Genomic DNA, 23,664 nt, shown 5'->3' with positions numbered 1-23,664 from the left:
TGGTACACGGAATCTTGTGGTGAGGCTGTTGCCCAGAAACAACTTGCCTTCGTCTCCTGGAAAGCAAATCCAACGGAAGGAAATCTCATTTCCTTTCACAAAGCCCGAAACAAGTGTGTGTCCACCCTCAGGAGAGCCAGGAAACAATATCTCTCCGTTCTCAAGACCGAACTCTCTTATCTGTCTCCCTCTTCCAAATCCTGGTGGCGTCTGGTCAAATCCGTTTCTGGTGTTTGTTGCCCCTCCATCCCCTCCCTTACCTCAAACGGCTACACAGCTGACTCCGCACGTGAAAAAGCTGAATGCCTCAACTCTGTGTTTGCCTCTAAATCTTGTGTCCCAAACCCATCCCTCTCTGTACCCACCATACCCAGTCGTACCCTGCTGCTCCTGGACTCCGTGTCCTTTCCTCCTGACAAGGTGGAAAAGTTTCTGTCAACCCTCGACTCTGATTCTGCAACTGGACCCGACGGCATCAGCCCACGGGTCCTAAAATCCTGCTCTGCTGCTCTATCTCACCCTCTCTCTGTTCTCTTCACCCTCTCTTTTGCTCAAGGTCAACTGCCATCTGCTTGGAAATCAGCCAACATCACCGCTTTGCACAAAAAAGGTGCAAAAACAGATCCTAGCAACTACAGACCAATCAGCCTTCTCCCAATTATCAGCAAAGTCATGGAATCCATCATTGCTTCGGATATGAAATCTTTCCTCTTCTCCAATGGCTTGATCTCTGATCATCAATTTGGTTTCAGACCAGGTCACTCTACTCTGGACATGCTGCTTCTGCTGTCTCAACAATGGATGGAGGTCCTCAATGCCAAACAGGAAATTAGAGCTGTCTCCCTCGACATATCACGTGCCTTCGACACGGTCTGGCACCCCGCTCTGCTCACCAAACTCTCCTCCTTTGGTATCCATGGAAATCTCCACGCATGGCTGGCGGACTTCCTCTCTAGTCGTCGTCAACGTGTGGCCCTGAATGGGTTTCTCTCATCTCCTCTTCCTGTTCAGGCTGGAGTTCCCCAAGGCAGTGTTCTGGGCCCCGTGCTTTTTCTGGTCTTCATCAATGATCTCTCTGACTCTCTCGAAAATCCTCTCTATCTCTTTGCTGATGACTCCACTCTCTGCCGCTCCATTCCTCTTCCCTCAGATCGGCAGTCTGCTGCCTCCTCACTCTCTGAAGACCTGGACAAAATCACAGACTGGTCAAACAAGTGGAACATGTCTTTCAATCCTGACAAATCTCACACTCTTACTATGTCTCTCCGAAAAGATCGACTGGACAACCCTCCCATCTACTTTCTCAACAATCCTCTCCAAGAAGTTCTGTCGCTCAAGATTTTGGGTCTCACTATCTGCCATGATCTTTCTTGGGAAAACCACATTTCCAAGCTGGCCTCCAAAGCCAGTCGCCGACTGGGCATCCTCCGTCGTGCGAAGTCCTTCCTCGGCACACCTGAGCTCCTCACCACATACAAGGCTTTCATCCGCAGCTCAATGGAATACTGTTCTCCCCTATGGGCCGGTGCTCCTGCCTCACACCTAGCTCGGCTTCACGCTGTTGAAACCAAAGCTTTCAGAATTATTGGAATCTCCCGCGATGAAGCTATCTCTGAGGGCCTTTCACTCACTCACCGCAGGCAGGTAGGTGGTCTTTCTGTCTTCTACCGACTCCTCTCCGGCCTTGCACCCCCAGCTCTCTCTGTGCTCTGTCCCCCAAATATTCCTACAGGTCGCACAAGATCTGCCAGCAACCCTCTGATGGTTAAACTGCCGAAATCTCGGCTCTCTGCTCACCTTCACTCTTTCATTCCTCTTTTCTCCCGCCTCTGGAACAAACTCCCTCACTCCCTTCAATCCCACTCCTCCCTCCAGGTCTTTAAAACAGCTGTTCACCACCATCTCTTATCTTCCCCCATCCAAAACCTTGATCTTTTCTACCCCCGCTAATTCACCCCAGATCCACCTTGTTTGAAATTCCAACTTCTTTCCTGGAAGTCCTGGCAGTGTCCATATGTTTTATACCTCTCCCACCGCCCCCTTCCCATGACCCCCCCCCCCCCCAAAGCCCTCGCCCTCTCTCAGATCTCTCGATGTCTCCATGTCTCTCGGTCCCTGCTCTCAAATGTTGTGTTTGTGTCCTTCCCCCTCTCTCCCCATCTTGTCTACCGCGCCCGATGTTATATGTTTTATGTGTCGGTTTGTCTTTCTGTGTGATTAATGTTCGCTCTTTCACGAGCCTCGATCTTGTATACAAAAAAAAAAAAAAAAAAAAAAAAAAAAATGAATTAGCGTACACCTCTCCCTCCCAAATCAGCCTCTATGAGCTGCACTGCGGTATTGCTGGGCGCCAGAGGCGCCCCGGCAATGCCGCGATGTAGGATATTTAATTATTTGGCAAGGGGGCGGTGTACTTTGAATGTATCTGTACTTGTTATTTCATTTTTTTATGATTATTATTTATTTATTTTCATTATTAATTATTTTATTTATCATCTGGGCAATATCTCAGGCACCTTTTGAGCTCGGAAGCTAATATTTGGACAGGACAGTGACCAAGCAATGTGACTATAAAGTATTTTTTTGATTTATTGATTAATCATTTAATCGATTAATTATTTATTGATTAATCAATTAATTAATTATTTATTTTTATTATTAATGACTTATTTAATTAAATTTCTAAAAGATGCATCTTCGGATGAAGCACTCATGGTTTAGTTATGCTATTAGCCAATTGATTAAGAAAATATTTTATGATAATCTTTTATTGATTTTAATTATGCAATTAATCGATCAATTAGTGTACACCTCTCCCTCCCAATGCAGCCTTTATGAGCTGCACTGCGGTATTGCCGGGCGCCGGAGGCGCCCCGGCAATGCCGCGCTGTAGGATATTTCATTATTTGGCATGGGGGCGGTGTACTTTGAATGTATCTGTACTTGTTTTACTTCCTTTCCTTCCTCTGCTGCTCTATCTCATCAGCTCCAGTCTCTACGCCACAGAAATACCACACCATGCTACATAGAATTACCACACCATGCTGCATGCATGTTTGATGTAGTTTTTATTAACGGCCTTGTAACATACCTGCCTGCTCTACTGCTTTAGCACTAGTTTACCTTTCACCAAGCCCAGGTATGCTTGGACCAGGGTGGGGATTATACTGTTGCGGTTTTGGGAATAAAGGCAACCCCCTCATAGTTAGTTACACCACAACATGTAGCCTCGCTGAGTTAGTTATTTCTTATTAAATGTGAAGTATAGTCTCCTTCCCAGTGTTAGTATGCGTTGAGGCAGGTAGAGTAATGGTAGGCCTCATTGCAGCCTTAAGTGCCGTGTCATGGGCCTAGGACAAGTCTAGCAGGCCCGAGGGAGTAGCTGGAGGGCGTGGCCGGTAAGCAGCGAACAGCCAATGGGAGCTAGAGGGAGTGGCCAATAAGTTACAGCCAATGGAGGCTGAAGGGAGTGACCGGAGGCCCGTGGAACATTCGAGAGGGGCTCGGGGGAGGGGGGGCTATAAAACCCGGCCCGGACCCCCGTTCTCTCTCTCTCTGGCCCGGGACTCTGAACGCTCTCTCTGCCCCGACGCTCTCTCTGCCTGGACTCCCTGAATATACATGCGCTTTGCCTCGCTGACCTTGAGATACGCTCCTCCGATTCCTGCTATGTGCACGACCGTGGTCAATGCCCCTGCCGCGAACATCCCCGGCTGTAGTGTCCTGGGGTTGGAGCGATCCTTGGGGGTATCTGCCAAACGAGCCCGTCCGGGCAAACTGCACGAGCGGCCGCACTTTGGGCTCATTCCCCTCTTCCTCCCCTTCCCCGATCGAGTCTGAGGGCCCTTGTCTGGGACGTAAGTAAGGCCGTTAAGATTCTTCGCTGTGTCCCTTTTCTATTGTTACGGATTTATGTGAATTTATGTGAATTACTATTCAGGTCATTGCTTATTAATGTTTATTCTATTAAAGGTTGTTGTGGTTAAATGGTTAGAGGCGCTCTGGATAACAGGAGACCGGAAACGGGATGGTGAACCGGAAGAGGAGAAGAAGACAAGGTCCGGGAGAAGCGGCCATCTTCTTCTCATCGCACAGCTCCGACGCGAGTGGTGTCGATATTGAGCAGCGTGGGGAACGCTGCGTTTGAAAGCCCGTCTGGCGAGAGGAGTTACCTGTGCGGGGTAATTACCGGTTACACGTCAAGTTGCCGTGGGTTCGTGCACGGAACCAAGCGTCCGGCACAGTTCGCCTCCACGTCTACAAGGACGCGTACGGGTCGCACCTTGGGCCTCGCGCGCTTTGCGAGCCGCGCTTTGCTTTGCCCGCTTTGCTTTGCAAGGAGGTGTGCGCTGCAGCAGCTGTTCCCGGTACGCGACGTGCACGTTTGGAGCACGTCAGCCAGGGGTTCGTTCAACCGCCCGTGTGCGGAGAAGTCGACCTTCACCTTGGTCTGGAGGGGCCCAGAGACATTGTGAGGGACAGTGACCATTGAGGGGTCGTGAGTGGGGAAAGGGGGGAAATATATGAGATGGCCATCTTAGTAATATTGGTGATTGATTGTTGATGGTTGTTGATTGATTGGGGAATATATTATTGAGTAATCCGGATCCTTGGTGTGGGGTTTCTTATTGACTTGAATTATTGTGTCTTTCATATTGATTGCGCTACGAAAGCGGATAAATCAGAGATCTTTCTGGCGGGGTCCTCCCACGGTCCGAGGGTCACCAAGACCAGGTAGTTACCGGGAGGACCACGTAACAGAAATTGGGGGCTCGTCCAATTGAATTCTGGGATATAAAATTGTATAACATAATAAAATAATAATTTTTATTAGTTAAAATTAATTAATTAATTATTAATTGGTATATTTTTGAGAAATTGTGGTAAAGTCTTGGGTGAAGGTTAACAGGTGTTAACGATAGTCACCATGGCGTTTGTTGCACAGAACTTTGCGGTAACACCTAGTGAGGCACAGTTCCGAGCGTTACTAAAAGCGGACCTCTTGAAATTGGCCAAACATTTTAACTTGGAGGTCCGAACTAATTTGAGGAAGGCAGAGTTGCAGACCATGGTGATACAATCTATGGTGGGATTAGGAACATGGGACGAGTTAGCCTGGCAGTGGCTACCCGAAGAACCAGAAGACGTTGAGCTCCGGAAACTGGAGTTGCAATTACGGAGCCAGGAACGGATCAAAGAAGAGGAAAGGAAAGCAGAAGAGAGGAGAGAAGAGAAACAAGCAGAGGAAAGGAGAGTGGAACGAGAACTCCAGGAAAGGTTAAAAGAAGAAGAAAGGAAAGCAGAAAAGGAAAGAGCAGAAGAGGAAAGGAAAGCAGAAGAGAGGAGAGAAGAGAAACAAGCAGAGGAAAGGAGAGTGGAACGAGAACTCCAGGAACGGCTCAAAGAAGAAGAAAGGAAAGCAGAAAAGGAAAGAGCAGAAGAAGAAAGGAAAGCAGAAAAGGAAAGAGCAGAAGAAGAAAGGAAAGCAGAAAAGGAAAGATCAGAAGAGGAAAGGAAAGCAGAAAAGGAAAGAGCAGAAGAAGAAAGGAAAGCAGAAGAGAGGAGAGAAGAGAAACAAACAGAGGAAAGGAGAGTGGAACGAGAACTCCAGGAAAGGTTAGAAGGGAGAAAAGCAGAGGAGAGGAGAGCTGCAAGGGAACTCGAAGCAGAGGAGAGAAAAGCCGAAAGGGAATTAAAGGAACGTGACATGGCGCTTCAGCAAGAAATTAAATTCAAGGAGCTGGATTTAATGAGAGAACGGGGAGAGGGACCACCCTTGCTGACGGGGTCGACACCTAGCCAGAAAACCTGGGATGTGGGCAGACATGTGAGGCTGGTTCCACCCTTCAGTGAAAAGGAGGTCACTCAATTTTTTCCACACTTTGAGAAAGTGGCTCGACAGTTAAACTGGCCGGAGGAGGCCTGGACCATACTAGTGCAAAGTGTGCTGGTGGGTAAAGCTCAAGAGATTTATTCGGCGCTACCAATGGACCAATGTGCAGATTATGAGGTATTGAAGAAGCACATCCTCAAAGCCTATGAGTTGGTTCCTGAAGCTTACCGGCAAAAATTCAGGAATGCCAGGAAGAGGGAGAGTGAGACCCATGTGGAGTTTGCCAGAGTGAAAGAAAACATGTTTGATCGGTGGTGTGAGTCGAAAGGAGTCGGGAACGACTTCGAAGCATTGCGTGACCTGATGCTGGTGGAGGAATTTCAACAGTGTGTCCATGAGGACATCAAAGTGTACCTGCAGGAAAAGAAAGTACCAAAGTTGTGGGACGCAGCCACCATGGCAGATGATTATGCCTTAACACACCGGATAGGGGTTCACACACCTAGCTCCTCGCCTAGACTTCAGCAGGGGAGTTATGGAACACCCGGTGCGGAGAACGACAATACATGGCGGCGGCCTCGAGAGGATTATAGGGACAACGCGGATACCCCAACTGTTCGAAATCAGAGGGCTACGGGCCCAAGACAAACTTATTTCCCGGGGGGCCCGAGGCAGACCACGGGTTTTTCCTCCGGGCCTACTTGCGCCTTTTGCAAAAAACCTGGACACTTGATGTCCAGTTGTTACCTCATGAAAAGGGACAACCCAGAGCGGAGTCCGACTATTACCACTCCGAATGCGATGGCTAGCGTAAGAAATCGCCCACAGAAGAGTTACCAACCATTTATTTATGAGGGGTTTGTCTCACTCGAGGGAGACGTGACTAACCCAAGACCTGTTAGGGTATTGAGGGACACAGGAGCCCATCAATCCTTAATGCTTGAAGGCATGTTGCCATTGTCAAAGAGTACCGCAACTGGTGATAGTGTTCGGTTACAAGGGATCGGTGGCTGTGTTAGTGCCCCACTTCATGTCATCCATTTGGAATCCGATTTGGTGTCCGGACCGGTCACCGTCGGTTTACAAGCCACGCTTCCTGTAGAGGGAGTATCTGTGATTATCGGGAATGATTTGGCCGGGGGGGCAAATTTATGGTAACCTGAGGGTGGGTAAAGAGCCCCACAGGGGAAATAACACCACCCCAGCTCGGGATGGCGACAAAAGTTCCAAGTTATTTGTAGGGGGACTGAACTTCAACACAGAGGAAGAAGTTCTGACCTCTGTCTTCAACAGATATGGGCCGCTGGTGGAAGTGCGGGTGGTAAAAGACAGGGAAACGCAACGGTCAAGAGGGTTCGGCTTTGTCACGTTTGCAAGCACAAGAGACGCCAGGGAGGCAGAGAAGAATTGGAATGGTAAGGATTTGGAGGGTCGGACCATAACAGTAGGGAAGGCATTTCGTAGGCGTCGAGAGGTCTACAGAAGAGGACCACTTGGCGGTAGTTTTGGTGTTGGCAGCAGCCGATATTACTATGGAGGCTCCCAGAGTTACGGCATCTCCCGAAAGAATGATTGGCAGAGGACTGGCCGAGAAGGAGACCGCCAGTCTGGTGACTGCTGGGACAAGGGGTCCCACCGTAACTGTTAGGAGTCCGGAGAAGTTGAAGCACTCTATATACGGCGGAGCCGCCGAGCCTGGGCTCCTACACGGGCTAACCGTGAACTCCACGTTCTTAAAGGCGTCCATGTAATGAACTTTCCTCCCCGGACTAACCGTGAACCCCACATTCCTTAAGGCGTCCATGTAGTGAGTACTCAGCTGGGCCTCCATCCAAGAGCAACTAGAAGTGTTGACGCTTTGTCCAGAGTGAATTAATCTGGGGGTTTTTGTGAAATTTTGTTGCTTTATTTTTAAGTGATAATTGTGCCCGGGGGGAACTGAGGATTTGGGGGTGTGAGTTATCGGGTTTGTTTATCAAAGTTGGCCGGCAAAGAAAGTTTTCGCTGGGTTCAAACTTTCTTTCTTGAAGGGGGGGAGTGTTACGGATTTATGTGAATTTATGTGAATTACTATTCAGGTCATTGCTTATTAATGTTTATTCTATTAAAGGTTGTTGTGGTTAAATGGTTAGAGGCGCTCTGGATAACAAACGGGATGGTGAACCGGAAGAGGAGAAGAAGACAAGGTCCGGGAGAAGCGGCCATCTTCTTCTCATCGCCCAGCTCCGACGCGAGCGGTGTCGATATTGAGCAGCGTGGGGAACGCTGCATTTGAAAGCCCGTCTGGCGAGAGGAGTTACCTGTGCGGGGTAATTACCGGTTACACGTCAAGTTGCCGTGGGTTCGTGCACGGAACCAAGCGTCCGGCACAGTTCGCCTCCACGTCTACAAGGACGCGTACGGGTCGCACCTTGGGCCTCGCGTGCTTTGCGAGCCGCGCTTTGCTTTGCCCGCTTTGCTTTGCAAGGAGGTGTGCGCTGCAGCAGCTGTTCCCGGTACGCGACGTGCACGTTTGGAGCACGTCAGCCAGGGGTTCGTTCAACCGCCCGTGTGCGGTGAAGTCGACCTTCACCTTGGTCTGGAGGGGCCTAGAGACATTGTGAGGGACAGTGACCATTGAGGGGTCGTGAGTGGGGAAAGGGGGGAAATATATGAGATGGCCATCTTAGTAATATTGGTGATTGATTGTTGATGGTTGTTGATTGATTGGGGAATATATTATTGAGTAATCCGGATCCTTGGTGTGGGGTTTCTTATTGACTTGAATTATTGTGTCTTTCATATTGATTGCGCTACGAAAGCGTATAAATCAGAGATCTTTCTGGCGGGGTCCTCCCACGGTCCGGGGGTCACCAAGACCAGGTAGTTACCGGGAGGACCACGTAACACTATGAATACTGAACATTTGTGAATAAATCCTGTGGTTCATTTCCAACCTGGCCGTCATCGTCTTTTCACCATTGACCTAGCATTGCACGAATTAAAACCGCTCGATCGGGTTCAATAGTGATTAACGGCACGAGTTACGCGACACACAAACCGCTCGGGTGTTAAATACCAGCGTGACTCGTGCGAGGTTCAGTCCCCGTTCTCACGGCTGCGTGTGTTGAAGGTACTCGGGTCGTGACCGTTAACCCTTCCGCGCGTAGCTGTGGGCTCGGCGGCTGGAATTGCTTAGCAATCCGCCCCCCACGAGTGTAGTGTGGGTGGCGGCCTCGTGGACTCGGAGCTCGAGGGAGAGTAGGGCTTAACCCCCCTTAGTACATCGACGGGCTCGAGATCCGCAACAATACGTTCATTTTATTATTGCCAAATGGTTCGGATATTATTGTTGTTGTTAATATTATTAGTATTAATAAATGCTTTGTTACAATGTTATCATTGTTTTTGGTAGTTATTTGGTAACAGGAATACCATGTCATGGAAGGACCTATTAAACTGCTCTATGCACCTTAACATGGCGCGTGTTTAGAAACAGGAATTTTTTCCGGATTATTTGTAGTTAATAAGTCTAATCATCTCAGGAAATCATAACTAAATCTATTCTCATTTTGAACAGCTTCCAGGGTTCTGCTGCTGAACCCGCTGGGGAAGCTTAAGCTCTTCCATATGGCCCCCCAATAGGAATTTCTGACTATGTCAGTACCTGCAGGGGGCGTTATTTTTGACCTTTGCCCCGAGCGCCACAAACCATCACGACGCCACTGCACACATGTAAACACACACACATACTTACAAATAAGCCATTTGTTAACCTTAACTTCGTTTCTTAACTCATTTCATCCGGATGGCGTTTGGCCAACCCTCTTGTGTTCATTTACGTCATTACATCAATACCGCGATTATCATTATAAAAAATTCTTCCCACAGTAGTTTATTCAACGTGAGAGGGTGGGCTGGGTGGCCATATTATAATACTGTGGCAATGGCAATTGCGATTATTGTAATTGCCATGGAAATGTAATTATATTTACTAGGACGTGCCCGTACGTGGGTGCCCGTTCCTTGCCAAAAAAAAAAAAAAAAATGTCTTCGCCCATGCATGCATGGGCGTGCCCATGGGCCCATGGGCGTGCCCGTAAGGGCGTGATGTGACCGTACAATGAATGTATCGTCCCGACGCCGCAGCTCGGATGGCGCTGCAGTTAATCGGGCCTGTATCGGCAGAGTTATTATAAACGTGTACTACAATCGATCGTACCTTACAGCGTCTGCTCGCCACGTTCAGCATCAGTACGTCGTCACTATGACTATCCGTAAGTCCGGAAGTGACGTCCTCATTTGACTGTCCGGAAGGTCGCATATCGCAGTTACGATGAATCGAAAATTAGTTTTAATTAGTTTTAAAACATAGTTTAACGCCAACATAGCGCCAACATAGTTTGCCAACGTGAAATAAATGAATACGCTCTCAAATGTGCCGTCCGAGGCAGAGTCTGTTCGCCACGTTCGGCACACGTGATAGCTCGCTGCTCTCTGATTGGTTGAATCGTTTTTTGGACATAGCTCGGTAACTACTTCTCCGATTAATATGAAACCTTGAAAAGGCACATCCTCAGGTCCCCAGCAATATATCTGGCAAGTTTCAATTAGATCGGACCCGTGGTTGTCGAGAAACAGCGGTCACAGACAAACACACACACACACACACACAGACACACACACACACACACAGACACACACACACACAGAGATTACTGGAATTATAGATAGATAACGATACTCCCATAATGAAAGAAGAAATTGAAACAATAATTACGGGCCCCTATAGGTCCTCCTCCTATAGGTCAATCCTCCGGAGTTGAAACTTCTCTCATACATTCAACAGCCTCGTCGTCCGACTGACTCCGACTTCTCCCGCTGCAATTATCATCTTTGTACACACCTCATCAATGCCTGGCACTCTTCCCTTCTTCATTCTCTTCAATGCCTCCCGCAAGTTTCGCACAAGTTTCGTCCGAATCCATCCACAACATTTTTGAGATATCCTGCTCACAGACAGACAGACAAACAGTGGTGAAAACACAACCTCCATCCACCTTTGGTTGGCGCGTCAAGCAACATTTCACCCGCTTCCCAGCAGGACTCCTCTGGCCAATGGACCCCCGGCCTCAGCACGTGTTTTATTCCTGAGGATTCAATTCATTTCCAGTCACGTGTCGGTGCGAGGGGACAATTGAGGTGTTTTCATTGTGCCAACCTCAAGCATAAAAAGCCATTCTTCTTTACGCCTCACACACGCGCGTTCTTCTTTACGCCTCACACGCGCGCGTTCTTCTTTACGCCTCACACGCGCGCGTTCTTCTTTACGCCTCACACGCGCGCGTTCTTCTTTACGCCTCACACACGCGCGTTCTTCTTTACGCCTCACACACGCGCGTTCTTCTTTACGCCTCACACACGCGCGTTCTTCTTTACGCCTCACACACGCGCGTTCTTCTTTACGCCTCACACACGCGCGTTCTTCTTTACGCCTCACACACGCGCGTTCTTCTTTACGCCTCACACACGCGCGTTCTTCTTTACGCCTCACACACGCGCGTTCTTCTTTACGCCTCACACACGCGCGTTCTTCTTTACGCCTCACACACGCGCGTTCTTCTTTACGCCTCACACACGCGCGTTCTTCTTTACGCCTCACACACGCGCGTTCTTCTTTACGCCTCACACACGCGCGTTCTTCTTTACGCCTCACACACGCGCGTTCTTCTTTACGCCTCACACACGCGCGTTCTTCTTTACGCCTCACACACGCGCGTTCTTCTTTACGCCTCACACACGCGCGTTCTTCTTTACGCCTCACACACGCGCGTTCTTCTTTACGCCTAACACACGCGCGTCCTTCTTTACGCCTCACACATGCGCGTTCTTCTTTACGCCTCACACACGTGCGTTCTTCTTTACGCCTCAAACACGCGCGTTCTTCTTTATGCCTCACACACGCGCGTTCTTCTTTACGCCTCAAACACGTGTGTTCTTCTTTACGCCTCAAACACGCGTGTTCTTCTTTACACCTCAAACACGCGCTTTCTTCTTTACACCTCACACACACGCGTCCTTCTTTACCCCTCAAACACGCGCATTCTTCTTTACACCTCAAACACGCGCGTTCTTCTTTATTCCTCACACACACGCGTTCTTCTTTACACCTCAAACATGCACGTTCTTCTTTATGCCTCACACACACGCGTTCTTCTTTACTCCTCAAACACGCGCGTTCTTCTTTACGCCTCACACACGCACGTTCTTCTTTACGCTGCACACACACGCGTTCTTCTTTACGCCTCACACGCGCGTTCTTCTTTACGCCTCACACACACGCGTTCTTCTTTACGCCTCACACGCGCGTTCTTCTTTACGCCTCACACACACGCGTTCTTCTTTACGCCTCACACGCGCGTTCTTCTTTACGCCTCAAACACGCGCGTTCTTCTTTACGCCTCACACACGCGCGTTCTTCTTTACGCCTCACACACACGCGTTCTTCTTTACGCCTCACACACGCGTTCTTCTTTACGCCTCAAACACGCGCGTTCCTCTTTACGCCTCACACACGTGCGTTCTTCTTTATGCCTCACACACGCGCGTTCTTCTTTACGCCTCACACATGCGTTCTTATTTACGCCTCACACATGCGTTCTTATTTACGCCTCACACATGCGCGTTCTTCTTTACGCCTCAAACACGCGCGTTCTTCTTTACGCCTCAAACACGCGCGTTCTTCTTTACGCCTCAAACACGTGCGTTCTTCTTTACCCCTCAAACACGCGCGTTCTTCTTTACGCCTCACACATGCGCGTTCTTCTTTACGCCTCACACACGTGCGTTCTTCTTTATGCCTCACACACGCGCGTTATTCTTTACGCCTCACACACGCGCGTTCTACTTTACGCCTCACACACACGCGTTCTTCTTTACTCCTCCAACACACGCGTTCTTCTTTACGCCTCAAACACGCGCGTTCTTCTTTACGCCTCAAACACGCACGTTCTTCTTTACGCCTCAAACACGCGCGTTCTTCTTTACGCCTCAAACACACGCGTTCTTCTTTACGTCTCACACATGCGCGTTCTTCTTTACGCCTCACACACGTGCGTTCTTCTTTACGCCTCACACACGCGTGTTCTTCTTTACGCCTCACACAAGCTTTCTTCTTTACGCATCACGCACGTTCTTCTTTACGCCTCAAACAAGCGCGTTCTTCTTTACCCCTCAAACACAGGCGTTCTTCTTTACGCCTCACACATGCGCGTTCTTCTTTACGCCTCACACACTGGCGGGTTCTTCTGTACGCCTCACACACGCGCGTTCTTCTTTACGCCTCACACACGCGCGTTCTTCTTTACGCCTCACACACGCGCGTTCTTCTTTACGCCTCACACACGCGCATTCTTCTTTACGCCTCACACACGTGTTCTTCTTCACGCCTCAAGCACGCGCGTTCTTCTTTACGCCTCAAGCGTACGCCTCAAGCGTAAGCGTACGCCTTCTTTACACCAGGCTGTTGTAACGGAATTAGTTTCCAACAGAGTGTGGAATATTTAAGGAATTTGACAGGAATGCCTTTTGACAGCATGATGGAAAGGATCCGTAGAAAGTACCTGTAATGTAAAATGTGACTTCAAGTCCTCCAACCCTTTCTTCTTAAAGTAAGCATGCGTTCTTCTTTACGCCTCAAACACGCGCGTTCTGCTTTACGCCTCAAGCACGCGCGTTCTTCTTTACGCCTCAAACACACGCGTTCTTCTTTATGCCTCAAACACGTGGGATATTCTGTACGCCTCACACTGCTGGGTTCTTCTCTACGCCTCCCATGCGCATAAAAAGATAGTGGAAGCATCACTAATGTGTCCCAGGTACCATTTGTAATTTGGGATCTTGTGCCCAACAGTGTGGAATGTTTATGTAGTTTGTGAGGAATATCCCTTGATAGCGTAATAGTGACTAACTGGTAAGCTTGCTAAGATTTCTCAGTGAAGTAAATCGACAAAAGGTTAATTATACGTTGGATATAAATGACCAAATAATTTGTGGTCATCATTTTTTTGCTTTTGATAGGTGTGTGAACCAGCGACTCTGAGCCTATATACCACCTGTGTGCGCAAACAAAATGCTCGAAACTCAAATTTGCATGAATATCGATATTTTTGCCCCTCCTAATGCAATGTCCAGACCCAAAAGCTCTTAAAAGAGGCGTTCAGCATTATATGTGCTGTGGTTATGTGTAGCCCATTCAGACACAAACAGGAAACTTGCATTGATATATATATATATACACACACACACGCGCACGCACGCACACACACACACACACACTACGAGCAGATATCCCATTTCCACCAGGCTGTTGTAACGGAATTAGTTTCCAACAGAGTGTGGAATATTTAAGGAATTTGACAGGAATGCCTTTTGACAGCATGATGGAAAGGATCCGTAGAAAGTACCTGTAATGTAAAATGTGACTTCAAGTCCTCCAACCCTTTCTTCTTAAAGTAAGCATCCTTCCCAAATGCAATTCCACATCCGTGCACCCCTCCCACTACAAGTGTGCTTCCCTCCCCCTCTCCAACTCCGCAAATCTCAGCATCCTTTCCTCTGCCCCCTCCAAACTCCACGTCTGCATCTCCCCCCCCCTCCCTCGCAAGGATTGACAAACAGATTATTTAAACCTGTAGCGACCTCCAGCCAATATGGAAGGTATCACTCTGGTTTCCAATTTTTCATTCATTTGTTCTCCTAATACCCCAATTATTTGAACTATTCTGACAATATGCAAAGTTGTGTAACGTCAAGACCTTTCCCTCACCAAAGGCCACGTTACAACCCTCCAGGATTCCATGCACAGTACCACTTTGCTTCCGATCACGTCTAATAAATAAATAAAATAACAACCCGCTTCGATATAGCTGCTGAGTCGATTTCCTTCAAAGAGTGCAACCCTCTCTTGCTCCCACAAAGGGTTAACGCCTGAAACGTCAGTTTCTCACGGCTGTTAGCTTAGTTAAATCAATGTCATGTTGATTTCATCCGGTCAAATGAACACACTTACAATCCTTATTCGTATATATTCTCAACTTAAATCGATTAAAATAAAAAAACAATCGTGCTATACATACAATTTGGGAAGTGCTTTGTGGATATGTACCGTATTGTTTGCCTTTTATGAATTTCTATACTGCTAGATGGAAGAAGTTGAAAACGTGTGGTTGTATTCGGGAGATGCCCAGGATCATTTAAATGGTAAAAAAGACAATTCATAGCTAGCCCCCGCAGCTCAGGGTGGGGTGGGGGGACCGCCCCAATTATTTATATGTAAATGCGCATCGTATAGCGCCACCTGGTGGAAGCTTTATTACAACACAAATATGGGGTTTCTTTGCTATTAAAGTTAATTCTTCCTTTTGGAGTATACACGGCTTGTCTCTTTCATCTGTTGCAGGTCGTCCAAAATTCTCTGAAAAAAGCAAAATGTGGAAATGGATGGTGATGCACTTGCATCGCCATCCATTTTCCACAAAACCAATGTTATCGTTGTTGTTCAGGACAAATGCTTTAATGAGGTGGGAACACATGCAACAAAACTCACGCCAAAATAAGGCCTTACTTGTGTAAAGACAAAAAAAGAGTTGCAATAGGAATGTCAAAAATGTGATGCAGAAACGTCCCTCCATAACGTAATCACCAATACGGCGTTTCCACTCGACTTTTATTTCTTTATGAGACATCAAGTTTTGAATCAATTGGATGAAACAAATCATTTGAGGTCATTTTTCTAGGACAATGAATGAAGGAATGATCGTTTTTAAGGCCATTTTTCCCCGCTAAAGCAGGGGTTAGCCTTGCGGGCCTCATGGTTCCCTTTTTGAGGCAGTTTTTATGGCCAGATGCTCTTCCTGACGCCAACCCTCAGTCCTGACGCCAACCCTCTTCGGTGCGCAGGGATACGGTGTACCTATTCTAAATCGGGGTACACACCGGGATCATTCATCCCAGCAAGCTGGTACTCAATTTGCCGACCTCGGAAGGATGACAGGCTGAGTCAACCCCCCTGGCGTTAATTCAGCGATCGGCCGGGATTCAAACTCAGGATCCTAGGATCCCAAGCCGGCACCCTAACCGCTAAGCCAACACCAGGCATTTTTCTAGGACGACCTTAAAAAAAAACAATCAAGGCACTTTCTTATTCAATGGCAAATGTATGAAGGGTTATATTCTTTAAAATCACGAGTCCATTGTTGGCCAGACAGCGATTTCACTCTAATTAGTCTAATATATACAACATTCTTCTCGATAACACCTCTTCTGTCCATTATAATAGGGCAATGTTCTACCGAAGCATCCATTGGGTTTTAAGAATCGTTAATCTTTGAATGAAAATCTAAATTTTCAAATAATTTCAGCTAAAGTGACAGAAAATTCTGAGGATTAGTTGAACAATTACAGCATCTGTATTTACCCCACCTGCCCCACCCACCACCCCATCCGTTTCTTTTTGCATTGAGTTATTGCATAACTTCTGGGAATACACTGTCTCCTGAGTTCTAATGGCCTGTAATCTCCAGGCAAAAAAAAATGCAATGCATAGTCGGTGTGTTGTGGGCTACGCCATAACTTCAAGTACAATCTTCAGCAGGCTCACAAACAATGTCCAGAGAACAGAGTCCTCATCATCTGAGCTCACCTCATCTCTCACATAATTACTTCTTCCCTCTTTCTCATTTCCGTCTTGCTCTAAGGCATAACTGAATGGATCTTCGACAACAAAGGGGTCAAGGAAAACCGAGAGGAGAAAATCGCTCTCATCGTACGATGGATGCCCATACACGGAGATTCCGAGGGGCCGGTGAAAATGTGTGGGTACGATGATCGAGTCGAGGCCGCAGGTTGTTGCTTGCAGTGCATAATCTTCGTAGGTGGGTTGCAGCGTGTGGTCAGACACGTACAGGTCTGCATCACCGCTCAGGGTTTCCAGGCACAGCAACAACCTTCCTTTTTGCTGAGTGCGTAAGTGTGTTAAGTTTCCACCACCCACATGGCCCTCCACCACCTGCAGAATACCAAAATTGCATCACTTTGCATGACCGATTGGTGTTAAGATTTTATACAGTATTCCAAAAAAATATTACTTAGGTCACCAGAAATACTACAATTCCACAGTATCTGTTTATGGGCGTGTGCTACACGTTTCACTTTTATACAATCCTGGCCTCCTGGAAGGAATGAGGAATGAATTTTTTTTTTTTTTAGATCTATTACCCAATTGGGGAAGAAAAAACAACCCAATATAGTCCCGAGGACCCCAATTCTGGGTATGTAATATGGATGGCATAGGCCATAGTGTCTCTCGCAGTAGGAGGGGAATTACAAGTCATACAAAAATACACCAATTCGAGTGGAATTAACCCATCGGTAAGGATGGGCTTTCTGCGAGTGCAGTACAAATTCAGGATCCTGATATAGGATCCAAAACGAAAATGTAGTAAGCTTGGTTTGAATACAGAAAACTTCTGAAGTTTGGCAAATGCTATGCTCGGTATGGTGAGTATCCACAAAGCACTTGGTAAGCGTCAGTGTTGTACTCGGCATTTTATAAAAACGATTGAAAACTAGGAATGTTAATAGTTGATGAGTTTGCTGCAACCACACCTCAACATTCCCTGGGGTGGGGAGGAGTGGTGGTATTGTTGCGGATCCCGGGTTCGTCGACATACTAAGGGGGGTTTAGGCCCTGCTCCCCCTCGAACTCTGGGTCCACCGACCACAACTACTAAACTCGTGGTCGACGGATTGCTCGGCAACTCCAGCCGCCGAGCCCGCAGCTGCGCGTGGAAGGGTTAACGGTCACAACCCGAATACCTTCGGACACATGCAGCCGTGAGAACGGGGACCGAACCCCGCACGAGTCATGCTGATTCTTGACGCCCGAGCAGTTGTGCGTCGCGTGACCCGCGCCGTTTAGGATATCAAACCCGATCGAGCGGTTTTAATTTGGGCGATTCTAGGTCAATATGGGAAAGGACAATGACGGCCAGGTTGGAAACCAAACACAGGATTTATTCACGATATATACAGAACAAAGCGAAGAATCTTAACAGCCTTACCGACGTCCCCAGACAAGGGCCCTCATTCGTTCGGGGAAGAGGGTAATGCGCAGGGAAGGGTGGCCGCTTCGTGCAGCTCGCCGGGATGGGCTCGGTCGCACCGCTCGTGCGAATGGGCTGGGTGGACGGAAGCCCCAGGAATCGCTCCAACCTCAGGCACCAACAGCCGGAGATGATCACAGCAGGGACGGTGATCAATGATGTACACGTACCAGGAGCAGGAACCAGAGGAGCGTTCAGCATGCAGGAGCCCAGCGAGAGAGAGAGCCAGAGTCTGTTCTGGGCCGGGTTTTTATAACTTCCCGAACCCCTACCCGAATGTTCCATGGGTCTTAATTGGCCGCCGGGGGTCACGTGACGTGACAGCCCCTCATTGGCCACTCCCTTTAGCTCCCATTGGCCACCCTCGGCCACTCCCTTTAGCTCCTATTGGTTGCTCACTGCTCCTCCCAGGAATGTCTCATTCCTCCTTCAGGGAAGGTTTTATTCCTACTTCGGGCCTGCAGGGCCCAGTCTACTCCCATGACGAGGTACTTTAGGCTTCAACGAGGCCTACTATCATCCTGCCTGCCTCAACGCATATCTGGTCTTTATTACTGAACACTGGAATGGGCCTATGCTTTACATTTAATAAGAAATAACTAACTATAGGAGGCTACATGTTGTGGTGTAAACTAACTATAGGGGGGTTGCCTTTTTTCACAAAACTGCAACAGTATGTTGTCTTTTAACCTCTGTCACCACACTCTTTCATGAGCCGAGAAAAAGACGAGGATGGAAGTCCTCAGCGAGAAAACAGCCCCCAACAGCCCCCAACTGCACCTAAAAAACTGGATGTGCAGCTTTTACATTGAAATAAATAAATATATAAAGTTGGGTATTGGTGGTGATGGTAAAGTGTATACAAATAAATAATTCAAGGAGGTATGTTGGCAGTGGAGGTTTTTAAAGAGTATGTAAATAAATAATTACAGGTGTTGTGTCTGCAGTGGAGATGGTAAAGTGCATACAAATAAATAATTAAGAGGTTTGTGTTGGTAGTGGAGATAGTATAAAGTGTATATAAAACAGGACGGAAAGTCTAACAGTGGCGTAGCTGGGCTTGTAATATATTATAAACCACAAACACACATGTTTAGCTTTTTAAACAGTCGCTAACGCTGTTCATATGCAGAGTAGAGGGAGAGGGAGTTGTTGTATGCAGATGATCTGGTGTTGATTGCGGAAAGTATAGATGGACTGAAGGAAAAGATGAACAAGTGGAAGGAATGTATGGAGACAAAAGGTCTGAAGGTGAATATCGGAAAGACGAAGGTGATGGCAAGTGGTAAAGCATGTGGTGAGGTGGAAAGAACTGGGAAGTAGCCATGTGCTGTGTGCAGGAAGGGTGTCGGAGTGAACTCCATTCAATGTACAATGTGTGCTGAGTGGGTTCATAAAAAATGTAGTGGTCTGAGAGGGTCATTAACGAGTGTGGCAGCTACATTCAAATGTAAGGTGTGCACAGAGAGAGCTGCAGATGGAGGAAATGTTGAGTTGGATCTTGGAGACGGCATGAAGCTGGAAGGTGTGAAAACATTTTGCTACCTCGGAGACATGCTGAATGGAGAAGGTGGATCAGACTCGGCAACGGTTGCTCGAGTGAGATGTGCATGGAAGAAGTTTCGGGAACTGAGTGGCGTGCTGATGATGAGGGGAGTGTCGTTGAAGCTGAAGGGAAAGGTGTATGCTGCATGTGTGAGAAGTGTTATGATTTATGGGAGTGAGACATGGGTAATGAACGTAGAGCAGCAACGAAGGCTGGAAAGGGTGGAAATACGAATGGTTCGGTGGATGTGTGGAGTATCGTTGAGAGAGAGCAACACAAATGATGAATTGCAAAAGATGATGGGAATAGAGCCTGTGATGGATGCTGTGAAGAGAAACAGTTTCAGATGGTTTGGTCATGTGTTGAGGAAGGATGAAACTGACTGGTTGAGAAGAGTGATGGGAATGAATGTAGAAGGAAGTAGAGGACGGGGAAGACAGAGAAAGACTTGGCTAAAGATGGTGGAAGAAGAAATGCGGGCAAGGGGGTTAACAAGGAGAGATGCAGAAAATAGGGCAAAATGGAGAAGATTGTCATGGGGACCGCAAGGCTAACCCCCGCTCTGGCAGGGAAAATGGACTTAAAATGCATGTTGTTGTTGTTGTAATGCTGTTCATAACATTAAACAAAGAATTTAGGAGGAATCCCAACATCCATGAGGTAAGTTTTACGTACAAAACTGAGCGAAGATCTACTGTAATCTATATACCCCACAAGGGTTGGAGGTGTGCTCAATTTACCAAGCAGCTAGCTAGCGCTTGCCAAGCCAGCCGTTCCTTAACGGTTTTGAATGGCGTGCTGCTCGAATGCTTAAACCACTTGGCGTTATCTCCATAAGAACCTTGGTAAATTAACACACACCCAATGTTCTTGAGACCCGACCATAGATCGACTGTAATCACAGAATCTTGTTTCTCACAGTCTGAAAGTCCTTTAGGTGCTTTTTGGCAAACTGCAAGCGGGCTTTCATGCGTCTTTCACTGAGGAGAGGCTTCCGTCTGGCCACTCTGCCATAAAGCCAAGATCGGTGGAGTGTTGCAGTGATGGTTGTCCTTCTGGAAGTTTCTCCCATCTCCACACAGGATCTCTGGAGCTCAGCCAGAGTTACCATCGGGTTCTTGGTCACCTCTCTTACCAAGGCCCTTCTCCCCCGATTGCTCAGTTTGGCCGGACGGCCAGCTCTAGGGAGAGTCCTGGTTGTTCCAAACTTCTTCCATTTAAGAATTATGGAGGCCACTGTGCTCTTGGGAACCTTCAATGCAGCAGAAATTTTTTTGTAGGCTTCCCCAGATCTGTGCCTCGACACAATCCTGTCTCTGAGCTCTGCAGGCAGTTCCTTTGACCTCATGGCTTGGTTTTTGCTCTGATATGCATTGTCAGCTGTGAGACCTTATATAGACAGGTGTGTGCCTTTCCAAGTCATGTCCAATCAATTGAATTTACCACATGTGGACTCCAATCAAGGTGTAGAAACATCTCAAAGATGATCAAGAGAAATGGGAGGCACCTGAGCTAAATTTCAAGTGTCATAGCAAAGGGTATGAATACTTATGTCAATGTGATATTTCAGTTTTTTCTTTTTAATAAATTTGTAAAACTTTCTAAAATCCTGTTTTCTCTGTCATTATGGGGTATTGAGTGCAGATTGATGAGGGAAAAATGAATTTAAACGATTTCAGCATAAGGCTGCAACATAACAAAATGTGAAAAAAGTGAAGGGGTCTGAATACTTTCTGAATGCACTGTATATACCCCATAGAGGAATGACCCTTGTTGCTGCTCCCGTAGTGATCGGGTGTACTAGTAAATTAAAATGTCGGTCGGTGGAGTCAGCCGTTGTAATGACATCATAGATGTAATGACATAACAGACACAAAACTGCCGCTACTTTAATATGTAGAAAATGATATATTTTAACTTCCAGTACGTTTGCAGTCACTACGACGGGATTAGTTACGATTAGATTTACTATAATATTAACGTTACGTTATCATTATTTCGAAAATGATACATTACCATTAAATAACCGAGGCAAATTTGTTACTTACGCGGTTATTATTATTAGTGCCGAACACCGCTCATTATTGATTCATGAACCATACACCGCTTCAATCCATTAACTTTGTATTCATGACATTGGGATTAACGTGTTATGGTTATATTTACTTTATTATTAGGTTTACTCTCCATAAATGGAGAGTAACCTATTATTACTGCTAGAGTTTTTCTTATTATTATTATTCTTCCGCCCTATTTTGCACCTCCGAAAACTTCATAATTAAGTTTCTCAGCAACCGCTGGTCGGATTGACAGGAAATTTTCATCAAATGATCGGCTAGGCTCGTAGAATTTTTTAATGCTAATTATGACGTCATAGGTCACGTGGTATGGGCGCCATCTTGTAAAACACCTTCAACTTTGCCCCTCTGTATCTCCGAAACGGCTCAATGGAAAAATTTGAGGAATGGCTCATTCTAAAGAACTCTGCAATGGGAACAAAAAACATGTTTATTGAGTATATCAAAAATGCTAACGTTAAGAGGTTAGAATTCGTCAAACACAATTTTTCTCCCCCGAAAATGGGATTTTTTTTCCAGATGCTTAGTTAAAAAAAACTCAGAATGCAAAAATCTTCGAAGTCATACGTCACATGGTTCGGCCGCCATCTTGTTTTCCGTGAAAAAACACAAAAACCCCTTTTTCTCCGCAACGGCTGAACGGATCGAGCCCAAACTTGGCATGCATATTCGCATACCCCTGACGAACAAAAAAGTCAGCGAGCACGACGTCATCCGACACGTGGTTTCAGAGTTATACACAACACAACAACAAGCATTTTAAAGGCCATTTTCCCTGCTAGAGCGGGGGTTAGCCTTGCGGTCCCCATGACAATCTTCTCCATTTTGCCCTATTTTCTGCATCTCTCCTTGTTAACCCCCTTGCCCGCATTTCTTCTTCCACCATCTTTAGCCAAGTCTTTTTCGGTCTTCCCCATCCTCTGCTTCCTTCTACATTCATTTCCATCACTCTTCTCAACCAGTCACTTTCATCCTTCCTCAACACATGACAAAACCATCTCAACCTGTTCCTCTTCACAGCATCAATCACAGGCTCTATTCCCATCATCTTTCGCAATTCATCATTTGTCTTCCTCTCTCTCAACGATACTCCACACATCCACCGAACCATTCGCATTTCCACCCTTTCCAACCTTCGTTGCTGCTCTACGTTCATTACCCATGTCTCGCTCCCATAAATCATAACACTTCTCACACATGCAGCATACACCTTTCCCTTCAGCTTCAACGACACTCCCCTCATCATCAGCACGCCACCCAGTTCCTGAAACTTCTTCCATGCACATCTCACTCGAGCAACCGTTGCCGAGTCTGATCCACCTTCTCCATTCAGCATGTCTCCGAGGTAGCAAAATGTTTTCACACCTTCCAGCTTCACGCCGTCTCCAAGATCCAACTCAACATTTCCTCCATCTGCAGCTCTCTCTGTGCACACCTTACATTTGAATGTAGCTGCCACACTGGTTAATGACCCTCTCAGACCACTACATTTTTGATGAACCCACTCAGCGCACATTGTACATTGAATGGAGTTCACTCCGACACCCTTCCTACACACAGCACAGGGCCACTTCCCAGTTCTTTCCACCTCACCACATGCTTTACCACTTGCCATCACCTTCGTCTTTCCGATATTCACCTTCAGACCTTTTGTCTCCATACATTCCTTCCACGTGTTCATCTTTTCCTTCAGTCCATCCATACTTTCCGCAATCAACACCAGATCATCTGCATACAACAACTCCCACGGTAAACCCTCCTTTACGTTCTGAGCCAGCACCTCCATCGCAGCTACAAATAGTAGTGGACTTAGTACCAACCCCCGATGCACTCCCACCTTCACCTCAAACTCACCACTGTTCCCGTCCTTCGTCCTTACAGCTGTGCGCGCTCTTTTGTACATTGCCATCACTACTCTGATCAACCATTCCTCCACTCCTAACTTCCTCAATGCCCATGTCAATACTTTGCGTGGTACCCTATCGAATGCTTTCTCCAGATCAACAAACCCAAGAAACAACTTCTTCCTCTTCTCCATGTACTTCTCCTGCAACTGCCTCACAA

General features: G+C 47.1%; 1 protein-coding gene across 1 annotated transcript in view; it reads right to left on the bottom strand.

The window, feature by feature from the left end:
- Positions 1-15,522: 15,522 nt before the first annotated feature.
- C5H6orf120 (chromosome 5 C6orf120 homolog) overlaps positions 15,523-23,664 on the bottom strand; it is a 35,601-nt gene continuing 27,459 nt past the window's right edge. The window contains exon 5 of the mRNA XM_068118074.1: positions 15,523-16,880. Within this exon, the coding sequence (XP_067974175.1) occupies positions 16,434-16,880 (447 nt within the window). The 3' untranslated portion in view covers positions 15,523-16,433. The remainder of the gene's footprint in view (positions 16,881-23,664) is intronic.

The sequence above is a fragment of the Myxine glutinosa genome, chromosome 5 (assembly GCF_964187855.1).
Source record: "Myxine glutinosa chromosome 5, kmMyxGlut1.1, whole genome shotgun sequence".
Taxonomy (NCBI): Eukaryota; Metazoa; Chordata; class Myxini; order Myxiniformes; family Myxinidae; genus Myxine; species Myxine glutinosa.
This window is presented reverse-complemented; position numbering and strand designations above follow the sequence as displayed.